This window comes from Strongylocentrotus purpuratus, unplaced genomic scaffold (genome assembly GCF_000002235.5).
Source record: "Strongylocentrotus purpuratus isolate Spur 01 unplaced genomic scaffold, Spur_5.0 spur5_scaffold_9, whole genome shotgun sequence".
NCBI lineage: Eukaryota > Metazoa > Echinodermata > Echinoidea > Camarodonta > Strongylocentrotidae > Strongylocentrotus > Strongylocentrotus purpuratus.
In genome coordinates, this window is record NW_022145615.1 from 1,583,258 (window position 1) to 1,607,395 (window position 24,138).

At 35.0% G+C, this 24,138-nt stretch overlaps 2 protein-coding genes across 2 annotated transcripts; one reads left to right on the forward strand and one right to left on the reverse strand.

The window, feature by feature from the left end:
* Window positions 1-840: 840 nt before the first annotated feature.
* Window positions 841-6,821, reverse strand: LOC105436412 (TM2 domain-containing protein 3). The gene is made up of 6 exons (XM_030976799.1): window positions 6,681-6,821; window positions 3,845-4,059; window positions 3,160-3,426; window positions 2,367-2,526; window positions 1,629-1,704; window positions 841-1,160 (listed from the first exon to the last, which is right to left on the reverse strand). Exons 1-6 carry the CDS (start codon window positions 6,742-6,744, stop codon window positions 992-994), a joined length of 951 nt encoding a protein of 316 aa, XP_030832659.1. The 5' UTR covers window positions 6,745-6,821; the 3' UTR covers window positions 841-991.
* Window positions 6,822-9,995: 3,174 nt separating this feature from the next.
* On the forward strand, window positions 9,996-19,996 carry LOC105443736 (myosin-2 heavy chain-like). Its single transcript, XM_030976983.1, has 21 exons — window positions 9,996-10,142; window positions 10,422-10,562; window positions 10,893-11,000; window positions 11,496-11,636; window positions 12,064-12,105; window positions 12,543-12,647; window positions 12,881-12,985; window positions 13,418-13,522; window positions 13,867-13,941; window positions 14,322-14,426; window positions 14,918-15,022; window positions 15,449-15,598; window positions 16,099-16,203; window positions 16,659-16,763; window positions 17,027-17,107; window positions 17,598-17,723; window positions 18,267-18,329; window positions 18,620-18,745; window positions 18,972-19,097; window positions 19,453-19,578; window positions 19,805-19,996. Exons 1-21 carry the CDS (start codon window positions 9,996-9,998, stop codon window positions 19,994-19,996), a joined length of 2,379 nt encoding a protein of 792 aa, XP_030832843.1.
* The last annotated feature ends 4,142 nt before the right edge of the window (window positions 19,997-24,138 follow it).

Sequence of the window (24,138 nt, forward strand, 5' to 3'; positions counted from 1 at the left end):
ATTTAAATTAATTCTTTTCTACAATCCAAAAATTCACACTTTGAAACAAGCACTAAAACTCCAATGATTTTGTTTTCTTCTTCACAATGAACAACTATTACAACTAAAATCTTGATGAATTACATAAACATGTACTGTTATATCTTTTTCAACTGTACCGGTATCTCTAATTCATTGAAACAGTAGTTAAATGCTCTACATTATTAATATCAAAGATGATCTAACTGCTTCTCGACTGTTTAAGATTGTACATAGTACGTCTACTAGAATACATCTCTTCTTCTATGTACAGTATTCCATAATTGCACTTAAAGCCTCCAAACCTCTGATTCACACAATTCAAGACTACCAAGAGACATTAAACCATCTCACAAATAATGAAGCAAATTCCACTTGACTAACTGAATTAAAACATTCAGACTCAAAGGAGCAATGAGCACTGCATGTAGACAAAAATCCCATCTGGTGGGGGGAATTCTTTAATTAAACTGGGGGGATTAGCTAGCCGATTTTCGTCATAATCTGGCGAATAGTTTTCCCTGTTTTTCTTTATCTAGACATCAGTAGAATTTAGCAGTGCAATGCACCATGGTGCATACGCATAAAACATGGATAAGCACAAGGCAATTTGGGAAATACATCTTTTTTTACTTGAAAATTATCAATAAAGATGTAGCTTAGTAATACATTTATTTGTATCCATGATAATTTATAAATTTTAAGAAATGTGAATATCTGAAAGAGGCACCTGTCTTTAACAAATTTAAATATTGTAAATATTGGTGAGATGTTGATTTTCAAGTGTATTTCATAACGGTCAATTTGACTGGTCAATAGATGTAGTGAGATCCATCCGAAGGTGTGATGTAGCCAACCGCGATGAGTAAGACATCGATCAGCGTCCAGACCCCTGCCCCACCAAAGCTGAATAGCTTACCCAGACCCGATTGCCAGTAGCCCAGTTGTATTTCATAACAGTCAATTTGATTGGTCAATAGATGTAGTGAGATCCATCAGAGGGTGTGATGTAGCCAACTGCAATGAGTAAGACATCGATCAGTGTCCAGACCCCAGCCCCTCCAAAGCTGAATAGCTTACCCAGACCTGACTGCCAGTAGCCCAGGTAAAACCTGTCTGCTCCGAAGCCTCCAAGTGTGATACTGTAGAATAGAATATACTCAAATCAATAAAAGGGTCGTACAAAACTTTATTTTTAGCCAGTTGTACATATAATTGATTAATCAAATAAGAGATGATAAAATGACTGATTATTATACACACTATATTGTGATACCGGAAAGATACTTCTATTCAATGGTCGTACAAAGCAATTTTTCATTTTTTTAGATAGCATATAAGGTGACACAAATCTTTCACACAGGGCCTATTTGTAAATGATACTAATAAATTAAATAATCAGTCTCCAAACATTCTATAAAATTCATCTCTAGTCAATTTGCTTCTCTTTCGAATCTCTTCATAGTCAGCCTTAATTCATCCACAAGAACAAAATAGATGTAATTTCTGCTACCCTTATATAGGTTTGCAGCAGAATGAATCGTATATCTGGAATAATTAAGATGTTAATTGTGGCACTTTATTTAATAAGATAGGGGAAGTTATGTTACCTTAATATGAGAGCTGTAGACCACTTTGATCCAGAAGTCCAGTTGCAGGGTTTTCTTCGATGAAAATTTCTGGAACCTGAAAAGAATGGAATACAAATAGAGTCAAATACACGATTGTGTTGAGAAGAATACATATCACAAGCACCCCATCTAACAATTATTGACAAAGAACAACTTTATAGCAAGCATAATGTTGAAGAACATGTCAGGTTGCCCACATAGATCTTTAATTATGAAGAGAAGACAGAGTCAAGTAGATAATTGCATTTAAAACCATTATGGGTGCACGTCAATTGTACAAACAGAGCATTAATCTTTTGAAAGTTTTGGAGAGAAAATAGTGTGGACGGCCCCAAAATCTTTGTGTTGAATGTACTAGACCTTTGAAGACAGAGAAAGGTACCTTCATGTTAATGGACTTTATTCCCTTGAAAGATATGATGTTCTTAAATTCTGTCATGAAATAAATTGTTTGGGTCAAATTTTATGCTTGTAAATTTCACTTTGATAACTGTACAAAACTATTGATGATTTCTATTTCCAATTGGCAAATGCAGGGAGCAATGCAATCAGGGGGGCGTTTCACAGAACTTGTCATCAGTGACAAATGACAGTTTTTGTTATAAGCTACTGAATTCCTCGCTTCCGATTGGTTATCTTAGTTATCAGCAGATTTGTCACTGATGTTTGCAATTTTTCATTGAAAAAAGGCTGTGTGAAACGGGTTCCAGAACTTACCCAAACAGAATACATCCTCATCCACTGTACAGTTGACTTTAATGTATTGCTTCGGGCAAGCATAAACATGACAATTATTGGCAGGTGTACACGACTGCTGCCAGGTCTCAGTCTGATAGCAGTATCTACACTGGTATGACCTTTCCACAGGTAAAGAACCCTGTAGGGGGAAGAAAAATCAATGAAGAGTTCATAATAACTAAGTTATATTTGAATAAGATATTCATAAAACTTCTAGATATATTGTATGTTATTTTAAATGAAGATAATTCATGTTTAAAAGATTCCATACACGCAAGGACATGATAGAGCATTCAAAACTAAACAGTGAGTTACTGAGCTGTAAGAATATGAATATTTATGACAGTGAGAGACAGAGAGACATACAGAGAGAGAAAGAGAGAGGGGGTAGATAGGGAGAGAAAGAGAGGGAGAGAAAGTGGGAGAGATTGAGAGAGAGAGAGGGGGGGGGGGGGGGGAGAGAGAGATCAACAAGGAACAGATGTACAAATATAGCATGGGAATGCAAATGTATGCAATGTTAAATTTTCATATTCTTATACTCATACTCTAATAAAACAATGACAATACAACAAATTATACAATCCATTTTTACAAGATTTTGTTCATCAAGAAATACAAGTCCAATGAATCATAAGGAAGACTTACATATTATGGCATATGTTAGAAACAATTCAAATTGAAGAACACCTATATCATTAAATCATTCAACATTGAATACATTGAATACATAGAGAGGGCAGGTGTTTTACAGATCAATAAGAAAGCTTACCACACAGTCTAGTCCTTGGTTAGGGTAACATGTTGTGTTATACTCCCTCCCGTACACACAAGAGGTATCCATACTGCAGTTGAGGCACTGTGCTCCTAGCATCTCACAAGGTAAACCAGAAGGACAGAGCTCATAGTATGCTGGTACTGAGGGCTTGGTTGGTTGTGCAGTAGTGGTGATTGAATCATCATCAAGACCGACCGTAGCTGTGGGATCATCGGTTACTGTATCTTCTGTAGGGAGCTCCTCATCAGGCTCCCCATTGGCCTGCGGAGGATATGCAATTCTTATTAAATGCATACCATCAAATTTTTTTTTTTATCGGAAATGAAAATAAGAGAAGATGGAAGGTTGTTTGATAGTTTCAGTAATGAGGCAGACACAAATTGGACAAAAATAGATCTTTTTGTGTCTAATAGATATTTTGAGTTTCCTTTAGAGTTTACCTGTTTGAAACATTGGAAATGTAATGAATAGAAGGTAAATGAGTTCAATGTTATGAAACAGTAATTTAGTGCTTAAAGGCAAATTCTTGGCATGAATATCAATTCAATTTACCAGCTCTCCCAATCCTGACTAAAAGATCAAGCGTGTTTGTTTCAATTCTTAGACAAACCAGGAAATGTTCACTAGTTAATGTTCTAAGTTTGTATAGATCTCATTTTCAAAGCCATAAACTTCATACCAATGTTGTGACTGGTGAAGTTTCATTTTTTGTGGGTCCTGAAGTTGATGTAGATGCATTAGCTGATCCTGGTGCCTGAGTGGCTGGGCTTGATGTACGATTAGTGTCAGGTTTAGGTGTGGTGGTAGTCTTTGTGACATTTTCCTGCACTACTGCTGCCATGGTTTGCGCTGGTGTTGCAGGATCCTGACCACCTGTTCCCAGACTTGTTCCATCTTCGAGATAAAATGAAATATAAGACAAATATAAATAAAAGGAAGTTTAATCCATTGCCTATAGGAAGGAACTTCGTGGTCCCCACATTGAATGAGAGAACAGCATCAAAAGGGTTAAAAGGTGTATAAATAATGCTGCTGCTGCTGCAAAATATGATGAGGATGATGATGATGATGATGATAATGATAATGATAATGATGATGATGATGATGATGATGATGATGATGATGATGATAAAATGAAGTACATCTAGTACATGTACATGTTTTAGCACCTATAACAAAATAGAATTTGCATTAGGCTTGAGTCGGTACGGTCGATCACACCGGGACCCGACCGTTGCCGTCGGGTCCCGGTTTCGTTTTTTGAGAACCGACGCTCCGAAAAAAAATAATGAAATATGTAAGAAATTGCAGTTTTGCACACCACTAAAATCAATCCACCTTAAAACTTAAGTATTTAATTGTTACCAATCATATTCTAGCTCATCCTGAATCAATCCGAACTGCTGATATAAATATATGGGTTGCAAGGCAGTTCGCCCCATGGGGTTGTTGTTGCCAGCTGCTAGCTAGCTAGCTACTGTACTGGCCGGGTCTCTCGGCAGGATTAATAAATCAGGTTGAAAGAAACATTAATGTTTGAATAATAAAACGGCTTTCTAAAAAGTACTTCTTTACAACATACCGATCGAATAATTTTTAAAAGACAAAATAGATATTTTTTCTTTGATTTTGAACACCGCATGCTTCTTTTAAAAGCTGAAAATTACTTGGTAATCACAAGAAGTTTCGATACGGATAGCTGTTGCAAGGCAAGTTCAGACTAGTCTCGGAAAAATGCGCAGTGTTCCTCGTTAGCTGTAATGCGTGCCAGAACGAACCCAAACAAAGACGTGATCGTAACGAGAAAAAAATCATTAAAAACTACGAGAGCACAATTGGAAAGAAAACTACTCAAAATTATCGTAATCAGATACATAACTTGGAGGAAAAAAACAATAGTTGTCCAAGGAAAGCCACATAAATAGTGATATTTAAGGAGTTACTATAGGTACAATCATTATCGGAAGGGCCTGCTGCAATATCCGAATTACACATGTTTAAATTGAACACGAGGCTATACGAGGCAAATAACGCCCTCTACGGTAAAAAGCAGTATAACAAAGGATTCGAGTATTTGCAGCAGGCCCCTTGCGATAAAAATGTACCCAGTTACCCCTCGATTATCACAATTTCTGTGGCATTTCTTGGGCGATTATTGAATTCATTGTCCAAGTTATCTATCTGATTATGGTAATTTTGAGCAGTAGTTGTCTTTCCAATTGTGCTCTCGTAGTTTTTAATGATTTTTTTCTCGTTACGGTCACGTCTTTGTTTGGGTTCGTTCTGGCACGCATTACAGCTAATTACGAGGAGCACTGCGCATTTTCCCGATACTAGTCTGAACTTGCCTTGCAACCGCTATCCGTATCGAAACTCTTGATTACCAAGTAATTTTCAGCTTTCAAAAAAAAGCATGCGATGTTTAAAATAAGAGATAAATATTTATTTTGTCTTTAAAATATTATATGATCGGTATATTGTACAGAAGAAATTTTTAGAAAGCCGTTTTATTATTCTAACTTTCATATTTTTTGACCAGATTTATTCAACCTGCATGAATCAAAATGGCGGCTCGAATGTTGTCTTTCTATTTCTGCCCCAGTTTTTTTACTTTTAGAGGCACGAAAATGGCACTAAACATCGCCAATCATGGATGAAAATAATGTCAAATGGAAGAATATACCGATCTGAGCCGAGGTATGCATGTGTTGATTTATTTAATTGATAAAAAAGGTCACTTTTAAGGGACATACTGATGATATGCGCTTTTTATAGAGGCAAGTGGCAAATCCTGCGAGCTGATTTCGGGACACCGGGTCCCGATCGGTACAAGGCCGTCGGGACCCGGTTTATGAAAATCCCGACATGACTCAGGCCTAATTTGCATATAGTCTACAAATATTACATCTATTTGAATTTGATACCTGCAACTAAGTGGAATTTCATATTTCCTCTGTCCAATATCAGATTCATGACCCTTATACATTTTTAATCAAAGTTTAAACTCTTTGCATGACAACTAGATAATTAAAATAAAATACTATAAATAATGGCAACTTGCACTTTGGGGTCAAAATAATAACAATATTCATGTGAGCCATACATGCACTTTTACAAATATCGTTTTATCATCATCTAGTCTAGTCAACTTTCCTTGAAATTTCATTTTAAATTTGTTCGTTTTGTCATTCTGTGCATTCACATCAACAAGTTTCGATCGCTCTAGACTTCTAGACCTATATCGGATATCCATCCTCACTTTCATTTTTACTAGAGTTGATCTTTGTTGTATACGTGTAGAAGCTAAGTAGACATGTAAAAATATATGTTAATAGAGATTGGATAGGGTCTCCTCACTCACAGCTCGCTAACTACTTCAAATACAAAAAATAATATGTACTACATGAAAAGCTATATCTGGGACCGAAGTATATTTCCATCTCTATTTCATATTACAAAGTAGCAGATATTTAGATCTTAAACTCTCTCTCAAAATAGAAAAGTAACATGATTACCCTGGCAGTGTATACAAAATGGTAAAATGATTAAGATCACGATGCAAAGGCTTTTACAATCCATTTCCGTGCTATTTTCGCTGCTGAATTCGGCGGAATTCAGCGATCACAACTAGTAGTAGACTAGTAGTAGTAAGAAGAATGAGATCAACGGACAAATAAAAAAAGAAAATTATTGACTAGTCTACGCGAAAATAAAATGCTCGAAAATTTGTGAATTTCTGAATAGGTGAAATAATCAAAATGCAGTTAATCATGGTAAACCTATAAGGTACCTTAACCGTGACAGTGAGTGTGTTAACTGCACAATGCTCCTAATGTTCTTTGGTAATACATGACTGTGTGTGGAAATCTATCTGAATTTAACCCCCTCAACCGAACATAAAAAATCATGCTTCTCTTCATTTGTGTTGCACATTGATCGTATAGGAATCGCTACTCTTTACTAATAAAATAAAGTTTCTCCAAGTTTTGGCAATAACTTTATTCGCTTTGTCCTTTTCAGAATAGATTACATATAACTTACTAGTGATGAGAGAACACACTTAATAGATGGATTACCAATAAGTACGAATGTATAACACAAATTACACATTGCCCTTACGTAGTGTGTGCTTGTGTTATTTCGCACGTCAGTATGATGGCAGTCCTTTCATTTGGAATTTCTTCTTATCTCTAACCAAACCAAAACTGCTATAATCTATTTATACATGTATGGTGTTCTGAAAATTTCGAAACGATAGCAATAGGTGCATCGTCATACATTGCCGCAAGTGAATTAAGTGAATATTTTAAAATCACAATCTGCGATTTCAACCCACTTCATTTACATGTTATATTCTCTACTATTATATTTCTGATATAATAATTTTAAAAAGACTGAAGCGACGATTGAATGTCCTGATCGGAGAGCGGGCGGGGGGGGGGGGGGGGCATTCAATGAAGATTAGCAACCAAACTTCTATGAAGGATCATCTCGCCTCGCCGATTAAGCCACGCCCCGCCCCGCTCCCGAATAGGAATAATTTTGCGTTTTGCTTTCTATTGTTATCCTGGGGATATTAAACCTATCAACTTGTTAGTTCGTGTAGCCCCCAAAATGGCACTTTGTAATTTAGTACTTTGCATTTACAGCACTTTTCATCATAATAAGTTTCCCCTTTCTTTTCAATGGATATAGGTAGCTCTAAATCATCATATTGACAACATATAATTTGTATTACTTTTATTTTATTATTATCAATATTACTATTTAACGTTATCATTACTATCTTCTTTTTTTTTTGGGGGGGGGGGGAGGGACGACATCTGATCAATTGATGTGAGAAGCGCCCCGTCTCTCGATCTCTTACATCACCGACCCTGCATTGTTGGAGTATGCATTATCAACCATTTTAAGGGGATGAAGTGAATGAATATATATATATATATATATATATATATATATATATATATACAAAATGATCTCTACCAATAAAATAAGATCTTCTGTATACAGTCATATTTACCATAATTAAAACCATAATATTTCATAAAGGAGATCAAGGCAAGGGGGAGGAGGGGAGACGAAAGAGATGGGATCGTTGAGCGCACATCATTAGGGACTTTTAGATTTGCACAACGACAACGTGGATTGCTACGACCGACGTCCTTTTAATGCACTGCCTTGAATGGACGTCAGACGTATCTAAAAGTCCCTATTGTGACGTGTGGACAACGTGGTTACGTATATACACCCCTGCTCTAATGATTGGGCAGAAGTTTATTGTTACGTCACGAACAAGCCAAAAGTTGCTTCCTACGCTACGCATGCGCACGAGTGTATACGCGCTCTCATTGGACAGACGTTTATTGTTACGTCATGATCCAGTCGAAAGTGAGTCTCGTAACACGCATGCGCATGTGTGTATACGCGCTTTCATTGGTCCAAAGTTTTTGTTACGTCACGATCAAACCGAAATTCTACCCGTGTTACGAATCTGTCTTAGCAACCAATCTTCACAATGATTAATGCAGCATACTAGCGAACACGTTTAGTTATTGCCTTATCGAAACTTCGAGTGATATTAACGTTTAAAACGTTAATTCTTGGAAATCATTGAACGGAAAAGCAAACTTCGTGACATTGCAGGTAATATGACATTTTTTGTTTAATTTTCTATGCTTTTCAAGTGAAAATATAAAGGCCCTAAGTGCCGCGAATTGTCCATTTTCGTTAATGCGTACTTTGCATAGCAAACTTTGAAATAGATGTTTTATTTTTCTTTAAATATTGATGCGACTTTTTGTTCTACAGTGTTTTCACGAACCGGCACAGCCCAACGCGCAACGAAATAAGTACATTCTGAGAAAAACGCGTTTTACGTTTAGCCCGTTTTGAATTCGCCAGAAACATGCCTTATGTCAAATTTTATATCACAAAATACATATCAATGAAAGGAAAATATTCTGTATTTTCTATACATTCCATTTGTTAAGCATAATGACAATTACTATTAATATTACGAAGCTTTGGACTCTCGTGCCGGTTCGTGAAAATATTATTTTGCTGTTTACGGAGCAAAAATATTTTCACGAACCGGCACAAGCCACTGTGTCGTTTTTCCTATGTAACTTTACGCGCAAAACAAAAGCGCTCGCGCTGTCTTAGCGCGTATTTTATTTTCACGAACCGGCACAACCGCCTGTGTCGCGTCGTCTAGGTCTTGTAAGCGCAAAGATATTTTCACGAACCGGCACAGCCCATTGACTTATAACGGCGCGTGCCGGTTCGTGAAAATATGAATCGTGCTTTTTGGCTCGTGTGTCGTTTTTGTCATTTGTGTAACCATGGATATCTCAAAAACTAAAGCGTTTTGGATGCTGAAATTTGGTGAAATGAAAGATTGTTGATAACTTATGCTAAAAATGCAAAAAAAATAAAAACTACATTTTGAAGGGATTTCGGTGGCTTGTGCCGGTTCGTGAAAACGGCGACGAGTGATAAGTGTGAAATTGAGCTTTCTTGTTTTGGAGTATAATATATACATATAAAACACTGTTCGATGGAGATGATGATGATGATGATGATGATGATGGTGATGCCATGGTGATGATGATGAGGATGATGGTGGTGGTGATCATTATGAAGAGGATGATGATGACGAAAATTATGTTTTCAACGATGATGATGATGATAATAATAATGATGATGACGGCATTGTTGGTGGTGGTAATAATATTAATATATAAGTTAGTAATATAGTATCCCGGTGTGCTGCTGCTGCTGGTGCTACTAGTACTACTACTACTTCTGCTACTTTTGTTCGTTTCAGAATGAGTGTCACAGTGAAGCAGAAGAAAAACCTTCCTCTTCTACCAAGTAGACTGAGGAAGATGGGCGATACCATCTTGCCCCACACGAAGGGACAGCTGAGTGCACGACCTGCGGATTCATTTAAATCACAGAAAATCCGTGGCGAAGTAAGAAAAAGAAACCATATAGAAGAACTATGATGCAAATTACATGTAAAAAGATACAGGTTGAGAGAAAATAGATAGACAGATAGATACTGAGATAGAGAGAGGGGGACGGGGATGACGATGTATACAGGGCCTTAAATAAATAACAAAACACAGAAAAAACGAACTCATTAAAAATGAATGACTATATAAGGGCTATCATGTCATCTATTTGTGTAATCCGAAATCAGATACGTGATAGAAACTAAACAAATATGTTATCTTACATTCCTCTGGCAGCACGTGACACTACTGCTGACATTCCTTCAAGAATCTTTTGATCTTGCGCCTACCACCACCCCGGCAGACATGGTCTGTAAACTGAGACTAAAGATGTCCTCTACAGACAACAAGATCAAGAGAATGGCAGAGCAACTTAAGGTAACTACAATTAGCTTGAGATATGAAAGGTTGAAATCAGAAGTCAACAATTATATCCTCTGTAATAAATACAGTGAAAAAATTACATTTCATAACTTTCACCGCACGTTTAACAAAATCATGGATGAATATTAGGTGATGATTTTTCTTTTCACCCATCTTTTGGATAAGGTGCAGATTATGTGAAAGCTCGTATCACCCTCGGGTTCATTTCCCTCTTAATTTGCGTCTCACTCCTTGCACTCTTATTTGTTTCTTTTCTCTCTACATCATTTCAAATCTATCTCTCTCTTTAAGGACCATGATGTTCTCTTGTTTGACGTACAAGAGGAGCTCAACCTTGGTTCCGAGGTCAATTCTGTCAGGACTGCACGAGCCTTCAAGAAGTACATTAGATCCTCAAAAGAGCATACCGCTTACCTTGAGAAAACCATCAAGGTAAATTGGAGTTAGAATTACAATATGGTCTTTAATTTATCCTTTGTGTAGTCATCAATCAGGTTGGCCTAAATTGAGACTTAATAAATTGAATATTATTCCCATATCCAGTTTCTTGTTTTGAAGCAATGTCCATATTAAAAATGCCTAAATTAAATCAAAATCTCAGGTAGATGCTAACTTATTCACAAAAAGCATTCTATAATCGCTGTAGAAGGTAAAACCGATTGATGTTTCCAAGCTGAATTCTCTGGTAGGCTTGGGATGCGATTCACAATATCTTCATTCGTTAAAAAAAAATAAAATTAGATGCTATTTTAGTAGGTTTAAAAAAATAGCATAGGCCTATACATGTAGGTAAGTCATGTGTCTTCTATTCTAATAAGAATATGCACAAATTATTTGCAAATAACAGATATCTTTGAAGTTCTCATTTCCACCAAACTTTCATTAAATTTCAAAGTTGCTTTAATCTTTTTCCATCTTTGAATATAGGGTAATGAGGCACTCTTGAAGACCTGCAAAGAGATCGCTGGAGTATCCGGTCACCATGCTCCTGCTGGCCTAGCTAACTATTTCAGCTCCACATGGAGCCGACAGCGCCACGTCATCTCAAAGCTCAACAACACCATCCAGGTAAAATTCATGATTAGAACAGAAATTTATTTGTCTGAGATTTAGATGTGTGCTATTGATGTCCATCACCTTTTATGCTTTTAAGCCCTACTGTAGTTGATTTCGGGAAATTAGATAATATGAAAGAAAACCAAGTGCTAAAATGCTGATAGATGTTTGAAAAAAGAAAGAAAAAAAGATCAAATATTAAAATGAAGCAAAAAGAAAGTCCTATTCTGTTAATACCAAATGGAATTCTGAAGAAAAAAACAATAAAATTCAGTCAGGTGAACAATTTTACCTTTAAGCCTTAATCCACAAAGAAATTTTACCCTGGTAATATTAATTTTGTTGTTTCTGTTTTGTTTTTAAATATTTTGTATCAATTGTCATAATGATATTTAATGTAACAGTCATCTTGAGCATCATTTTTATTTATTTATTTTAGGACTTCAAAGACTCCAAAGCTGACTTAGAAGAGTCTATCCTGGTGAGATACAATAATTAAAATGGACTTATATAAACATTAAAAAACTCATGCAGTTTATCAGCACTAAAGTTTATTTCAACTCTAATTCACAATCGTAAATTAGCATGGTTGTTCGTGAATAATGTCAAGCCGGAATATGATTGAAAGTAATCAAACGTTAAAAAAAAAATTTTTTTTTTTAAATTGACCAAAGTAAATGTTGAATAGGAATATATGTAAAAAATCTTTATTTTTGTTAGCAGATTATCAAATTCATGGGATACTTGTCTTAAGGACGTAGACTAAAATGTAACAACAAAATCATTAAATCTTTTCAATAGCAGTGATTTAAGGTTTGCGTGCATATGAGGTAATTTTATTTGCCAAACATGCAATATCTCTTTTAAAGATGGATTATTATAGAAAGTAACTTTCAGGACTTAATTTTCTTTTGATAGAACGCCCAAGATCTTGAGAGGATGAAGACCAATCGCATCGTCGAACTCGAGAACGAACTGGACCATCTCAAGACCAGGAACAACTATATGGCCCTTGACCTGAAGGTAGCATATCATTTCTAAAGTTAAATGATATAGGAGGTATCAACAAACAAACAAACAATAGTGGAGGTATCAACAAACTAAACAGAAATAGCAATATGAAATACTTGATTTAAAGCAGTTGTCATTTTATAGGATTCTAGCAGATTTGTGTCAGTACCTTCTGTGCTTAGTGGCTTTACTTCCTTTCATTCTAAATTAACGTGATTGATAAGATTATATCTTCTACTTCATAGCAAACCCAAGAAGAGCGCAAATCAGACACCAAACTTGTCAGTGACCTAGAGCACAAGATCCGTGATCTTCAAATTGGCAATGACAGGAAGGTGCTTCAGACTGAGGTAGGTTAATCATATCAGGGAAGGGGGAAAGCATCAACAGCAGAGGCATCTTAAAAGGGGAGGTAACAGGGTGAATATTATGATGATCATCATAATAGGGGCAATGAAAACAACGACCTATTAGACAACATCATTCCATATGCAAAACCAATCGAAGAAAACCCTATAAAAATATACACTGAGGTAGTTTTATCCACATAGAAAAGATGCTACATTTAATAAAAAATAAACTGTAGAGGATAAGAATTCATCTATTAACACTTTAAATTACTTCTCGTGAAACGTATCAAAATGAATCAGTACCAACATATTTAGACTATGTGTTGACTTATGAAATTGAAGCTAGATGATTGAATGAAGCCAACTTATGTATGATTACATCAATTAAATTATGCTAAATTAACTTATCTTAATCGTACTTTTTTCCTTCAGGGTTTGCTTCAGCGCTACGAGGAAGCCGGAGAGGTTGTATTGAACCTTCAATCAGAGCTGGATGATACCAAACAACTCAACCAGTTTCTCAATCTACAGATCAAGGTATGAAAACTTATTAAAATACCTAGCTCAACCATATCCTTAGCCTACAGATCAAGGTACGAAAACTATGTCATGAACAAATTATAAGCAATCAAAATACGTCATCAAGGCAATACTGCCATGATCAATTTTTTCCTTTGAAATTGGAACATTACTGATGACCAAAATAACGTGTTATTCAGAATAGTTATAATATAACATTAATTCCAATTGAAACTGAATTTAATCCCGTTTGCAAAGTATGCGTGTAATTATTTTGTTTGCAGTAAACATGCTTGCCGAGATGTGCGTCCATGCAATTTAGACAAAATTGACAGCACATATCTTTATATTCTAACCCGCAGGCCTTAGATAATGCTAAGGTCGACGATGATGCCAATTGGGAGCAACAGAAGAAGGAACTGGACTCAAAGATTGAGGTAAACAAACGCAAATTAATAAAACACCTTCATATATTTTTTCTTTTGAGTCAATCTTGGGAATCAGTATCTCATTTCATACACACAAATCCTTACCTGCAATAATTCTAAAGATGACTTTTTATTCCTTTTCAGAGCCTCCGAACAGCTGAATTTCAGGCAAACGCTCAAGCTTTGTCTCTGAGACTGGAACTTGGAGAAATGAAAGTTCAGAAGGATGACGCGATTGTAGAATTAAAGGTATTACTATATTTTTTGAATTAACGTTTCCCCTTTTCAAGAAATAAGTACAAATTAAAAATTGATTTCAAAAGAAAAAACAACGCGAAGTATTATTGCTTAAATTTAATTTACCGACATTTTATTCATTTGTTTAATAGAATCTACAAACCAGCGAGCCCAAGAAAGACAACCAGATCTTGGAGCTTGAGAAAGAAATTGCCACCTTGCAGACACAGAAACAAGAACTGGAGACAAACCTTGAGGTACCATTTACATCAACCAATCTAGTCGTTCCAGGATGATATATAAAAAATAAAAAACTCTGTGAAGGGAACTTGTTTGAAAGAGAGAGAATGAGAGGGGGGGGGGTTGAATGATAGATAGAGCGAGAAAGGAGTCGATAGAAACAATTACAACTGAAAATGAAATCGTGTGTGAAAAATAGTTGGGGGGGGGGGGGGGGGGAGGGGCTTTAGAAGGGAAAGGCTTGATTGATATCATCTCGATATATGTGAAATGGATACAAATCTTGAATGCCTTTTTTTGTTAATTAACTCTAGACACATCACAATACTGCAGAGTTCTCTCGGAAGAGCGGCTATAGCTTCACAAAGGTAATATTTTCATATACTGATTTATTTATTTTTGATTTTTATATGATAACGTTTTTATGATTTCAAAGTAGTCCATCCTTCATTGAGTATTCTTAATCATGTAAGATAAACATAATATTCTTTAACTATTATCTATATAGCCGCATGATCGAACAGAGCGCAAGGGCGACAGCCTTGTTCTGACCTTGCAAAGGAAATTCTCCGACTTGGAGCAGGAGAAGAAAGATCTGACTTCCCAACTCCAGGTAAAATAGAGTTTTATTTAGGTTATTAAGAGCTGGAATATAATATGATGTTCCTGAGTACCATAAGCACAACCAAAGGTACACTATCGCAACATTTTCGTAAAAGATCGTTTCTCTCATCATGATCATTAATTTGAGGGATAAGCAGCTCTTTTCCGTGAGCTATATTTTATTTTCCCATAAAACAGCTTTGTTCCTCTTTGTGTGTTCATTTAGTCATGCCCCTCAAAATTTCTGAGAAAACAGAATCATAATTTCCAAGAATATAGTATTTCGGAATATCAATTTCCGTGTTATGATTATGTTTCAGTTTTGTGCTTATCAAAGTAGAATGGTCAATCAAAAGTTAGTTTAAGTCCATTTTTACTACACCAACGAGTGATTAATCAGGGCGTTATCCCTTAAGATGTATTTGTTTTCTTGCAGCGCATGCGCCAAGAGAAAGATGATCTCATCTCACAGCATGAAGCAGCTATAACTCGGGTTAAGAAGGAGAAAGATGATCTGATCTCACAGCATAAAGTAGCTATAACTCGGGTTAAGAAGGAGAAAGGAAACCTAGCCATACTACATCAGGTAGATACATATTTTGTTTCCATATTAACTTAAATCAATACATTCCAACATGGAGTATGTGGTACAGAAGAAAAAGGTACAAATTATCTCTTATTTTCTTTTGGCATGTACATGTATATATGGGTAATGAGAAGAAAAAGAGGAGAAAAAAAAACATACCGCCAAAAATATTTGAATCTAAACGTTTGATGTTTCCAACGTGTTACGATGCAGATCAACGAAGTTTATATATATATATATATATATATATATATAAATATATATATATATATATCTTTTTAAAGTGTCATCTCGTAAGTATGCATTTAGAGTAAAAGCAAAGTTGACCAAAACATATCGGAAATAGACGAAAACTGTCATTAACATGTAACCTTATTTCATCTTTTCTTTAGCCTTGCGGTGAAAGAATTGTCATAATATATGCAGTTGCCAACAGCACCTTTATCTACTGGCTTGCAAAAAGTGTTTTATATGTTTTGTTATTTTCTTTGTCGTTACAGGGTTTGATAGATGAACGTCAGGAATCCATCACTCTGATCCAGCGATGTTCTGATGAGCATGAGTGCTCGGATCTTCTTTTAAGAAGAACTACAGAAAGATTGCAGGTAGGAACAAAATCAATCATTGTGGTCATTTTCTTATTTTATTTAATCTATCTCATTGAAGTCTTGTTAGAACATCTTTGGCTTAAGAAAGAATCCGCTTGATTTTAAAGACAAGTACAAGCTGAAAGATTACGGAGAATGACAAGAGGAACATAAGAAAAAGAAGAAAAGAAGAAAAGAACAAGAGACGAGAAAAAATAAAGAAGAAGAAACAAGAAATTTATATAAATGAAGAAAAAATAAAAAGGAGAAAGGAAGAAGAACAAAATTATAGAAGAAAAAAAAAGAGAAAAAGACATAAAAAGGGAGAAATATGTTTTGTTTTTTTAAAGGTAGAAGAAGATGGTTTATCGCTTAGCACGCCTTGGGGGGGGGGGGGGGTACATGTAGTTCTTTTCACTAGCAAAATGTAAATCCTTATCCTAATCAACATTGTTGCCATTGCTTTGCTACAGTCCGCACTGCGAGAGAAAGAGATCCTTCTGACAGAAAACATCGGTCATGCCAATGAGGTTTCTCACCTGAAGTCAAAGCTAAAACATCTAAAGTCCAAACTAAAGGTAAAAAGACACAACAGAGATATTAAGGAATATTATCCACCATAGACACTCACTCATTTTCAATACTTCTTTAAATCGTAAGCAATTTATATTGGGATATCGAAATATCATTAATAGTTTTCAATCATCATAATTTCTGACAGAATCATCATGATCCTTCAAAGTTAAAATCGTCAATAAAATGTACATATGCATGTATTACGGTTGATTGTTTGATAGAATGTATACTCTTCACTATTGATATTTTCAACATTTTATTTCAGGAAAAAAAGGAGAAACACCGCGTGAAGACCCAACATACCTCTCGCAAGGAGAAGGTGGTCAACGTAGTCGTGGTCCAAGAAGTAAATTTTAGTTTTAGAGATTATTTATACCGCTTGTTTATTAATTTAAAACTTTAAACAATCGTTTCTTTAAAAAATAGTCGGATATAAATGATTTTACAATAATTAATGACAAGAAAAATAAATGAAATTACAATAAAATGGAAATATAATCATGAGCTTTTTCCACTGACAATACATGTAAACGCAACTCTTAAAAAAAAAATTAAGCCTGCATTCGCAAATCTTTAATTAACGTTTTCCATAACAAAAATTCAAAGTCTGTATATCTTTTCTCAAAGGTTCGTGCATTTCCCCCGGACACAATGACACTTTCCCGAATTCAATTTAGTAAAAACTATTAAGGAATACAACGTTTTGCATTCAAGTTTGGGCAAATATGATTTTACATATAATTCTGTTTACTATACCCTATACAATTTGGTTGTTCTGGGCTCGCGGGTTTTAAGTGGACAATCAGCACACTGATGTTAACTATAATCTTTCACAGGACAATGAGGAAAAGATTGAAGCCATGACTCAAGATGCTGAGAAGATGCGAGGAAAGATCACTCACTTGAAAACCAAAATTGCGGACATCTCCTCAGAACTAGAGCAGAGTCAACAAGATTGTCAGGTAGCTTGGCCAACACGAGAATATTGTCAAGAATTAGATTACTTGTAGGATTCTTTTGAGAGCACAGAGAACATTGTTACATTCTGAACTTCGCTTCCGATTTATTCTAAACTCATCAAAAACATCATGTTCATTAGAATTAAAACAAGTACTACCACCCTCATTAATGGGATTCATCAGAATAACCTCATTTGTTATGAAAGTGAGAATTATAAAGATAGCTGTGTATCAAATACAATAACAAAATGTACTGCTAACCCATTTCCCCTAGCCTAAAAGCTTTATAGAGAAAAGGGTAAATATGAATCTTGTCAATACCTAGAAATAAGCAAAACGGGGTGATTTCTTGTAGGTTTCTTCTAAGGAGAGAGATGTACTTGGGCTTCCTGTATGTTATCCTCTGCAGATGTTATTGATTTTGGGGGATGGGCAGACGTCGCCTCCTTCCTTTGCAGGCTACGCCATCGGAAATTATCATCAGAAATTGAGTATTTCATGATGTTTATTGCGCGATGTCTTTTTTTCTTCTCTTGTGATCAACAGGGGGCGGAGGAAAGGTTTTCCAAAGCTACCCAGCAACTCAAGGAGTTCGAAAGTCGGATGGAAGTGAGAAAGAAAGAAAAGGACAAACTTTCTTCTAAAATTAAAAACATCCAGAAGGATAAGAAGGTAAGTTAAATTTTATGTTTAAAAAAAAAAAAATCTGTTCCTTCTTTCATTTGCAGTATTGGTATACTTATTTGTTAGGATTTAGCAATATGATTTTGAAACAATGTTCATCTATATGAATTTATGAAATTATTGTAAGTGTATTGTTCGCAGGTTCTTCGATTGTCAATCTCCATCTGTTTCTTTCACACAAATATCAATCCAGTATTTATTCTTATTTGATGTAGGAACTGGACAATCAATTAACAGCTGTGAATGAAGAGAAAGAACATTTCCAATCTCGCGCTGACAGAATGGAAGAGGGGAGAGATGATTTGTCGGCTCAGCTTAGTAAGACTCGCAAACAATACCAGGTATAAACACTCATGATGATTACTTGGTTTATTTAATACCTGTTTAATGTAATGACAATATCTTCGAAAGGTTAAGATGAGTTAAACCTAAAATGATATTGAAAATAAATGTATAGACTATCTTGTGCCTTCAGGTGAATAAAGAAATTCCATGGTTTTCGTTTTCTCTCCAGCTCCTTATCTGTTTAATGTAGATTTACTGTGCAAATTGAATTCATTTTGATAGGAATTGGACGAGGGATTCGCGGCTGTGTATGCGGAGAAACAAGAACTGCAAGTTCGTACTATCAGCTTGGAGAATGAGAAAGACGAACTTTCAGCTCAGCTCAGTAAAAGTCTCCAGCAATATCAGGTATACAAAATACAAAACCACAAGTCAAAATGTGCTTTTTATTTAAAGCCTGCATTAAACACAACCTAAAATAATGGAAAATAATAATACTAATAACAGAAGGACAAGAAGGTAAGTTAATCTTTATGTTTAATAAATAATCATTCTGTTTCTTCCTTCCTTCATTTGCAACTTATTGGGATACTTATATGTTAGGATTTAGCAATATGATTTTGAATCAATGTTCACCTATGATAAAATATAATGAATTCATGAAATTATTTTAAGTGTATAGTTCGCCGGTTCTCCGCCTCCTAATCTCCATCGGTTTCTTTGACACAAATATCAATCCAGTATTTATTCTTATTTGATGTAGGAACTGGACAATCAATTAACAGCTGTGAATGAAGAGAAAGAACATCTTCAATCTCGCGCTGACAGAATGGAAGAGGGGAGAGATGATTTGTCGGCTCAGCTCAGTGAGACTCGCAAACAATACCAGGTATAAACACTCAATGATGATTATTAGGTTTATTAATATCTGTTTAATGTAATCACCATATCTTCGAAAGATTAAGAAGAGTTAAACCTAAAATGATATTGAAAATAAATGCTTAGACAATCTTGTATCTTCAGTTGAATAAAGAAGTTCCATGGCTTTCGTTTTCTCTCCAGCTCCTTATGTGTTTAATGTAGATTTACTGTGCAAATTGAATTCATTTTGATAGGAATTGGACGAGGGATTCGCGGCTGTGTATGCGGAGAAACAAGAACTGCAAGTTCGTACTATCAGCTTGGAGCAAGAAAAAGACGAACTTTCAGCTCAGCACAGTAAAGGTCTCCAGCAATATCAGGTATACAAGATACAAACCACAAGTCAAAATGTGCTTTTTTTAAAGCCTGCATTAAACACAACCTAGAAAAATGGAAAATAATAATAGTAATGACAGAAGGACAAGAGGGTAAGTTAATTTGTATGTTTTTTTTTTTAAATATTTCTGTTCCTTCTTTCATTTGCAGTATTGGTATACTTATTTGTTAGGATTTAGCAACATGATTTTGAATCAATGTTCACCTATGATAAAATATCATGAATTCATGAAATTAGTGTAAGTGTATAGTTCGCCGGTTCTCCACCTCCTAATCTCCATCTGTTTCTTTGACACAAATATCAATCCAGTATTTATTCTTATTTGATGTAGGAACTGGACAATCAATTAACAGCTGTGAATGAAGAGAAAGAACATTTCCAATCTCGCGCTGACAGAATGGAAGAGGGGAGAGATGATTTGTCGGCTCAGCTTAGTGAGACTCGCAAACAATACCAGGTATAAACTCTCAATGATGATTGAAAATACTCTAATACTCTATGTTTCGATAGGTTTATTTTATATCCATTGTGTAATAACAATATCTTCGAAAGATTAAGATGAGTTAAACTTAAAATGATATCGAAAATAGATGTATAGACAATCTTATACCTTCAGTTACAATTTTTTCTATGACTTTCGTTTTTTCTCCAGCTCCATATTTGCTTAATGTAGATTTACTGTGCAAATTGAATTCATTTTGATAGGAATTGGACGAGGGATTCGCGGCTGTGTATGCGGAGAAACAAGAACTGCAAGTTCGTACAATCAGCTTGGAGAAAGAGAAAGACGAACTTTCAGCTCAGCTCAGTAAACGTCGCCTGCAATATCAGGTATACAAAATACAAAATCACAATTCAAAATGTTTGTTTTTTAAACCTACATTAAACACAACCTAGACAAATGGAAAATATGGCATTCTAGAAACGGACAACGGACAAAGTTAGTGTTTTCTCAAGTAAACATAAATCAAAAATCCATAATTTAGTTACAATCTTTCATAATAATCCTGCCTTGTAGTGCATTTATTATACCAGAGATTATTATTCATTTTTCATAGGAACCAGAAGAGAGTTTCACTGCTGAGGACCAAGAGAATGATTTTGAATGGGATGACGACATGGAACCACTGCCAGAAGATAGAGAACCACTGCCAGAGGAGAGAGAATCATTCCAGCCTCGCTCTGATAGTTTTAAAGAGGAGGGACATGAACAGAAATTTCAACTCAAGAAGACCCCCAAACAACGTCAGGTACAATTTCTTATAAGTTTGTTTTCTGAATGAGTTTGTTTTACATGTAGCAAGATAGATTGAAAATGTAACAAGTTCATCACAAATGTTAGGACAGGAAGGAAAATCAAGAACATTCTAGAAACTGGAAACGGACAAAGTTAGTGTTTTCTTAAGTAAACATAAATCCTGGATTCCATAGTTTGGTTACACTTTTCTTAATTATCCTGCCTTGAAGTGTATTTATTATACAGAGATTATTATTGATTTTCCTAGGAACCAGAAGAGAGTTTTACTGTTGAGGACCAAGAGGGCGGTCTAGAATGGGATGACGAGATAAAACCACTGGAGGAGGAGAGAGAACCATTGGAGGAGGAAAGAGATTCATTCAAGCCTCGCTCTGATAGTTTTAAAGAGGAGAGACATGAACAGAAATTTCAACTTAGAACTGCACCCAAACAGCGTCAGGTAAGATTTCTTGGGTTTTTCTTCTGAGTAAGTTTGTTTTAACAAGATAGATTGAAAAATTAACAAGTTCACCACAAAGATTAGGACAGGAAAGAAAATAAGTTTACAAAGTATAATCAAATGCTATCTAAAGCAATGAAAATTATATAGAAATATTGATTGACTCAATATTAATAACTTGTATAGCTTGAGTTGCACAGGATAAAGTACAGACCCAAACCCTTGGAATAAAACACCACGTAATGTAAACGGGTTTGGAAATGAGAATAAAAAAACACATCATATGTACAAACTAGACTATTACAATTGTTCTATGTAAGAGGTATCATTATACCAGTGGCTTAATACAAATTGTATATATTTTATATGTATCCCCCCCCCCTCGATATTTTGAAGTACATTGTATTATACAACATAATATTCAATTTATTCATTTAGGTAATGGGGGAGAAAATCCAGGTTATTAGGAAGAAAACAGATCCTGAAAAGAGACAACCTGATTGTCAGGCAGAGAAACAAGACGATCTCTCAACTCAGCTTGAGGAGGCCAATCAGAAATATCAGGTAACTTTGATTAAATTAGAAATATAAAGAATCACTTTGAAAAATATCTCAATATTACAGTTGCACAATACTTTCATAACGAAATAACATTATTCTATTGAACAATGATATAATTACTTAACTTTCTCTCTCTCTCTCTCTCTCTCTCTCTCTCTCATAGGACCTGGATAAAGAATTCGACATTTTACTTGAGGAGAAGCTAGAGTTTCAATCTCTCGCTGACAACTTGGCTGACGATAATTATAGGCTATCAACTGAGTTAGGGCAGGCTTACACAGAGAGGCATGTAAGTCAAGTTATTTGATGGATTTTAACAGCTCTGATTTTCACATGATAAAAGATAATCATTGAAATATAAGATTCACTCCGAACGATGATTCATTATACATACATGTTTAGATAATTATGTAATACATTATTTCTTCCATTTCTCGTTAAAAATCCTCATTGCTTTCATACTTTACAAACGTACACGGACTCTGTACAAAAAACACACCAAAGTCTGATACTTGAATCGCAAGTACCAGTTACCTCGAATCCACTAACCAATAACTTTTCAAACATTAATCAGTCTTTGATCTTGATCTTTTGATTGGCTAATTAGTGTCAGAGTAGTTACTTAATTAATTGTAACTAAACAAAATATACACCACACCGTGTACTGAAAAAGGACTTATGTGCATTGGCTGATATACCGTTTGAAAAGACACTGTGAAATCATCAATTCTCTTCTCTTGAATTTGAAAAGAAAACTGTATATGAAACAAGTTTCATCTCTTCCTAACAGGTTTTGGAAGATAAACTGGATTCTTTAGAAGCCGAAGGCGAGAAACAAGAACTTGCTACCAAACTGAAGGAGGAAAATAAACTCCTTTCTACTTCACTCGGATCCATGCGTAATCTAATCAAGGTATGTACAGTATAGCAACCATGGAATAGATGTTATTATAACATCATGTTTTCTGACACATTTAATGTTTTGAAATATAAAAATTTTAGCCGCAATTTTGAAACATATTATATTTTGGTAATACACACTGTATTGTAATAGTTAAAATTCTATGCAGTAAGAATTAGTTCTTCCCTATCAAAATTCTTTGCCGAATTAAGTTTTCAAGTTAATTATGTTAATGGTTAAGTGTTTTCGTTTTTGCTACAGACATACTTTAAACAAAAATCACATGTTTTTTTTAACATATTCATATCTATTTGAAATTTTCTCACGACCAGCATCTCCAGGAAGAGGTTGAAATTCTGAGTGAAAGCAATGAGAAACTCCGCCAGGAAACTACATCGGTTGAGACTCAATTAGAGGATGGACTATTCGAGGAGCTTGAGAAAAATACGGCGCTATGTCAGGTAATACATTTCAAAGACACTTTACAATGGATTATTTTCCAGTGCAATTCAAAAAGGGACATGTATTCTAAAAAAAATGGACAAAATTACAGTCTCCTGATTATAATTACAAATGAGAAAATGTCTCATCAATTTACAGATTTGTCGATGTCTTTCAATTATTGGCTCATTTTCAACAGAATAAACAATTTATCCTTATATAATATGACTCTTTCCTCAATATCAAATGAAATATGATTCTCTTTACGCTTATATTGTTATGACTTCACGTCGTAGCTTCAAGCATTCTATAGACGAGTGACGAGTTACTTAATTATATCATGAATCTCTTTTATTCTTCTAACCTCTAAATATATACATTTGCCTATTTTCTACAGATCTTAGAACAGAAAGTCGCCGCTGCAGAAGGCGAGAAAGCGGAATTTGAAGTAGAAACTTTGAAATGGGAGAAAGAAAGGACCGATCTTTTGACACAACTTCGAAGCAATCAGACACAATATCAGGTATTTACACGCTCATTCTTCCTCTTAGAATTGAAATGTTTTCATTTATATATATGAATTTGTTGACA

Bases quoted from the DNA above. Each gene is read 5' to 3' on its own strand.
- LOC105436412 (XM_030976799.1), bottom strand. From the start codon at position 6,744: ATGGATTGTAAAAGCCTTTGCATCGTGATCTTAATCATTTTACCATTT. The intron at 1,705-2,366 runs GTAAGTTCTGGA...CATTCTTTTCAG, and splicing joins TGAGGATGTATTCTGTTTGG to GTTCCAGAAATTTTCATCGA. The intron at 1,161-1,628 runs GTAACATAACTT...TCTATTCTACAG, and splicing joins TCTACAGCTCTCATATTAAG to TATCACACTTGGAGGCTTCG.
- LOC105443736 (XM_030976983.1), top strand. From the start codon at position 9,996: ATGAGTGTCACAGTGAAGCAGAAGAAAAACCTTCCTCTTCTACCAAGT. The intron at 15,599-16,098 runs GTAGATACATAT...TTGTCGTTACAG, and splicing joins ACCTAGCCATACTACATCAG to GGTTTGATAGATGAACGTCA. The intron at 19,098-19,452 runs GTATACAAAATA...TATTTGATGTAG, and splicing joins AAAGTCTCCAGCAATATCAG to GAACTGGACAATCAATTAAC.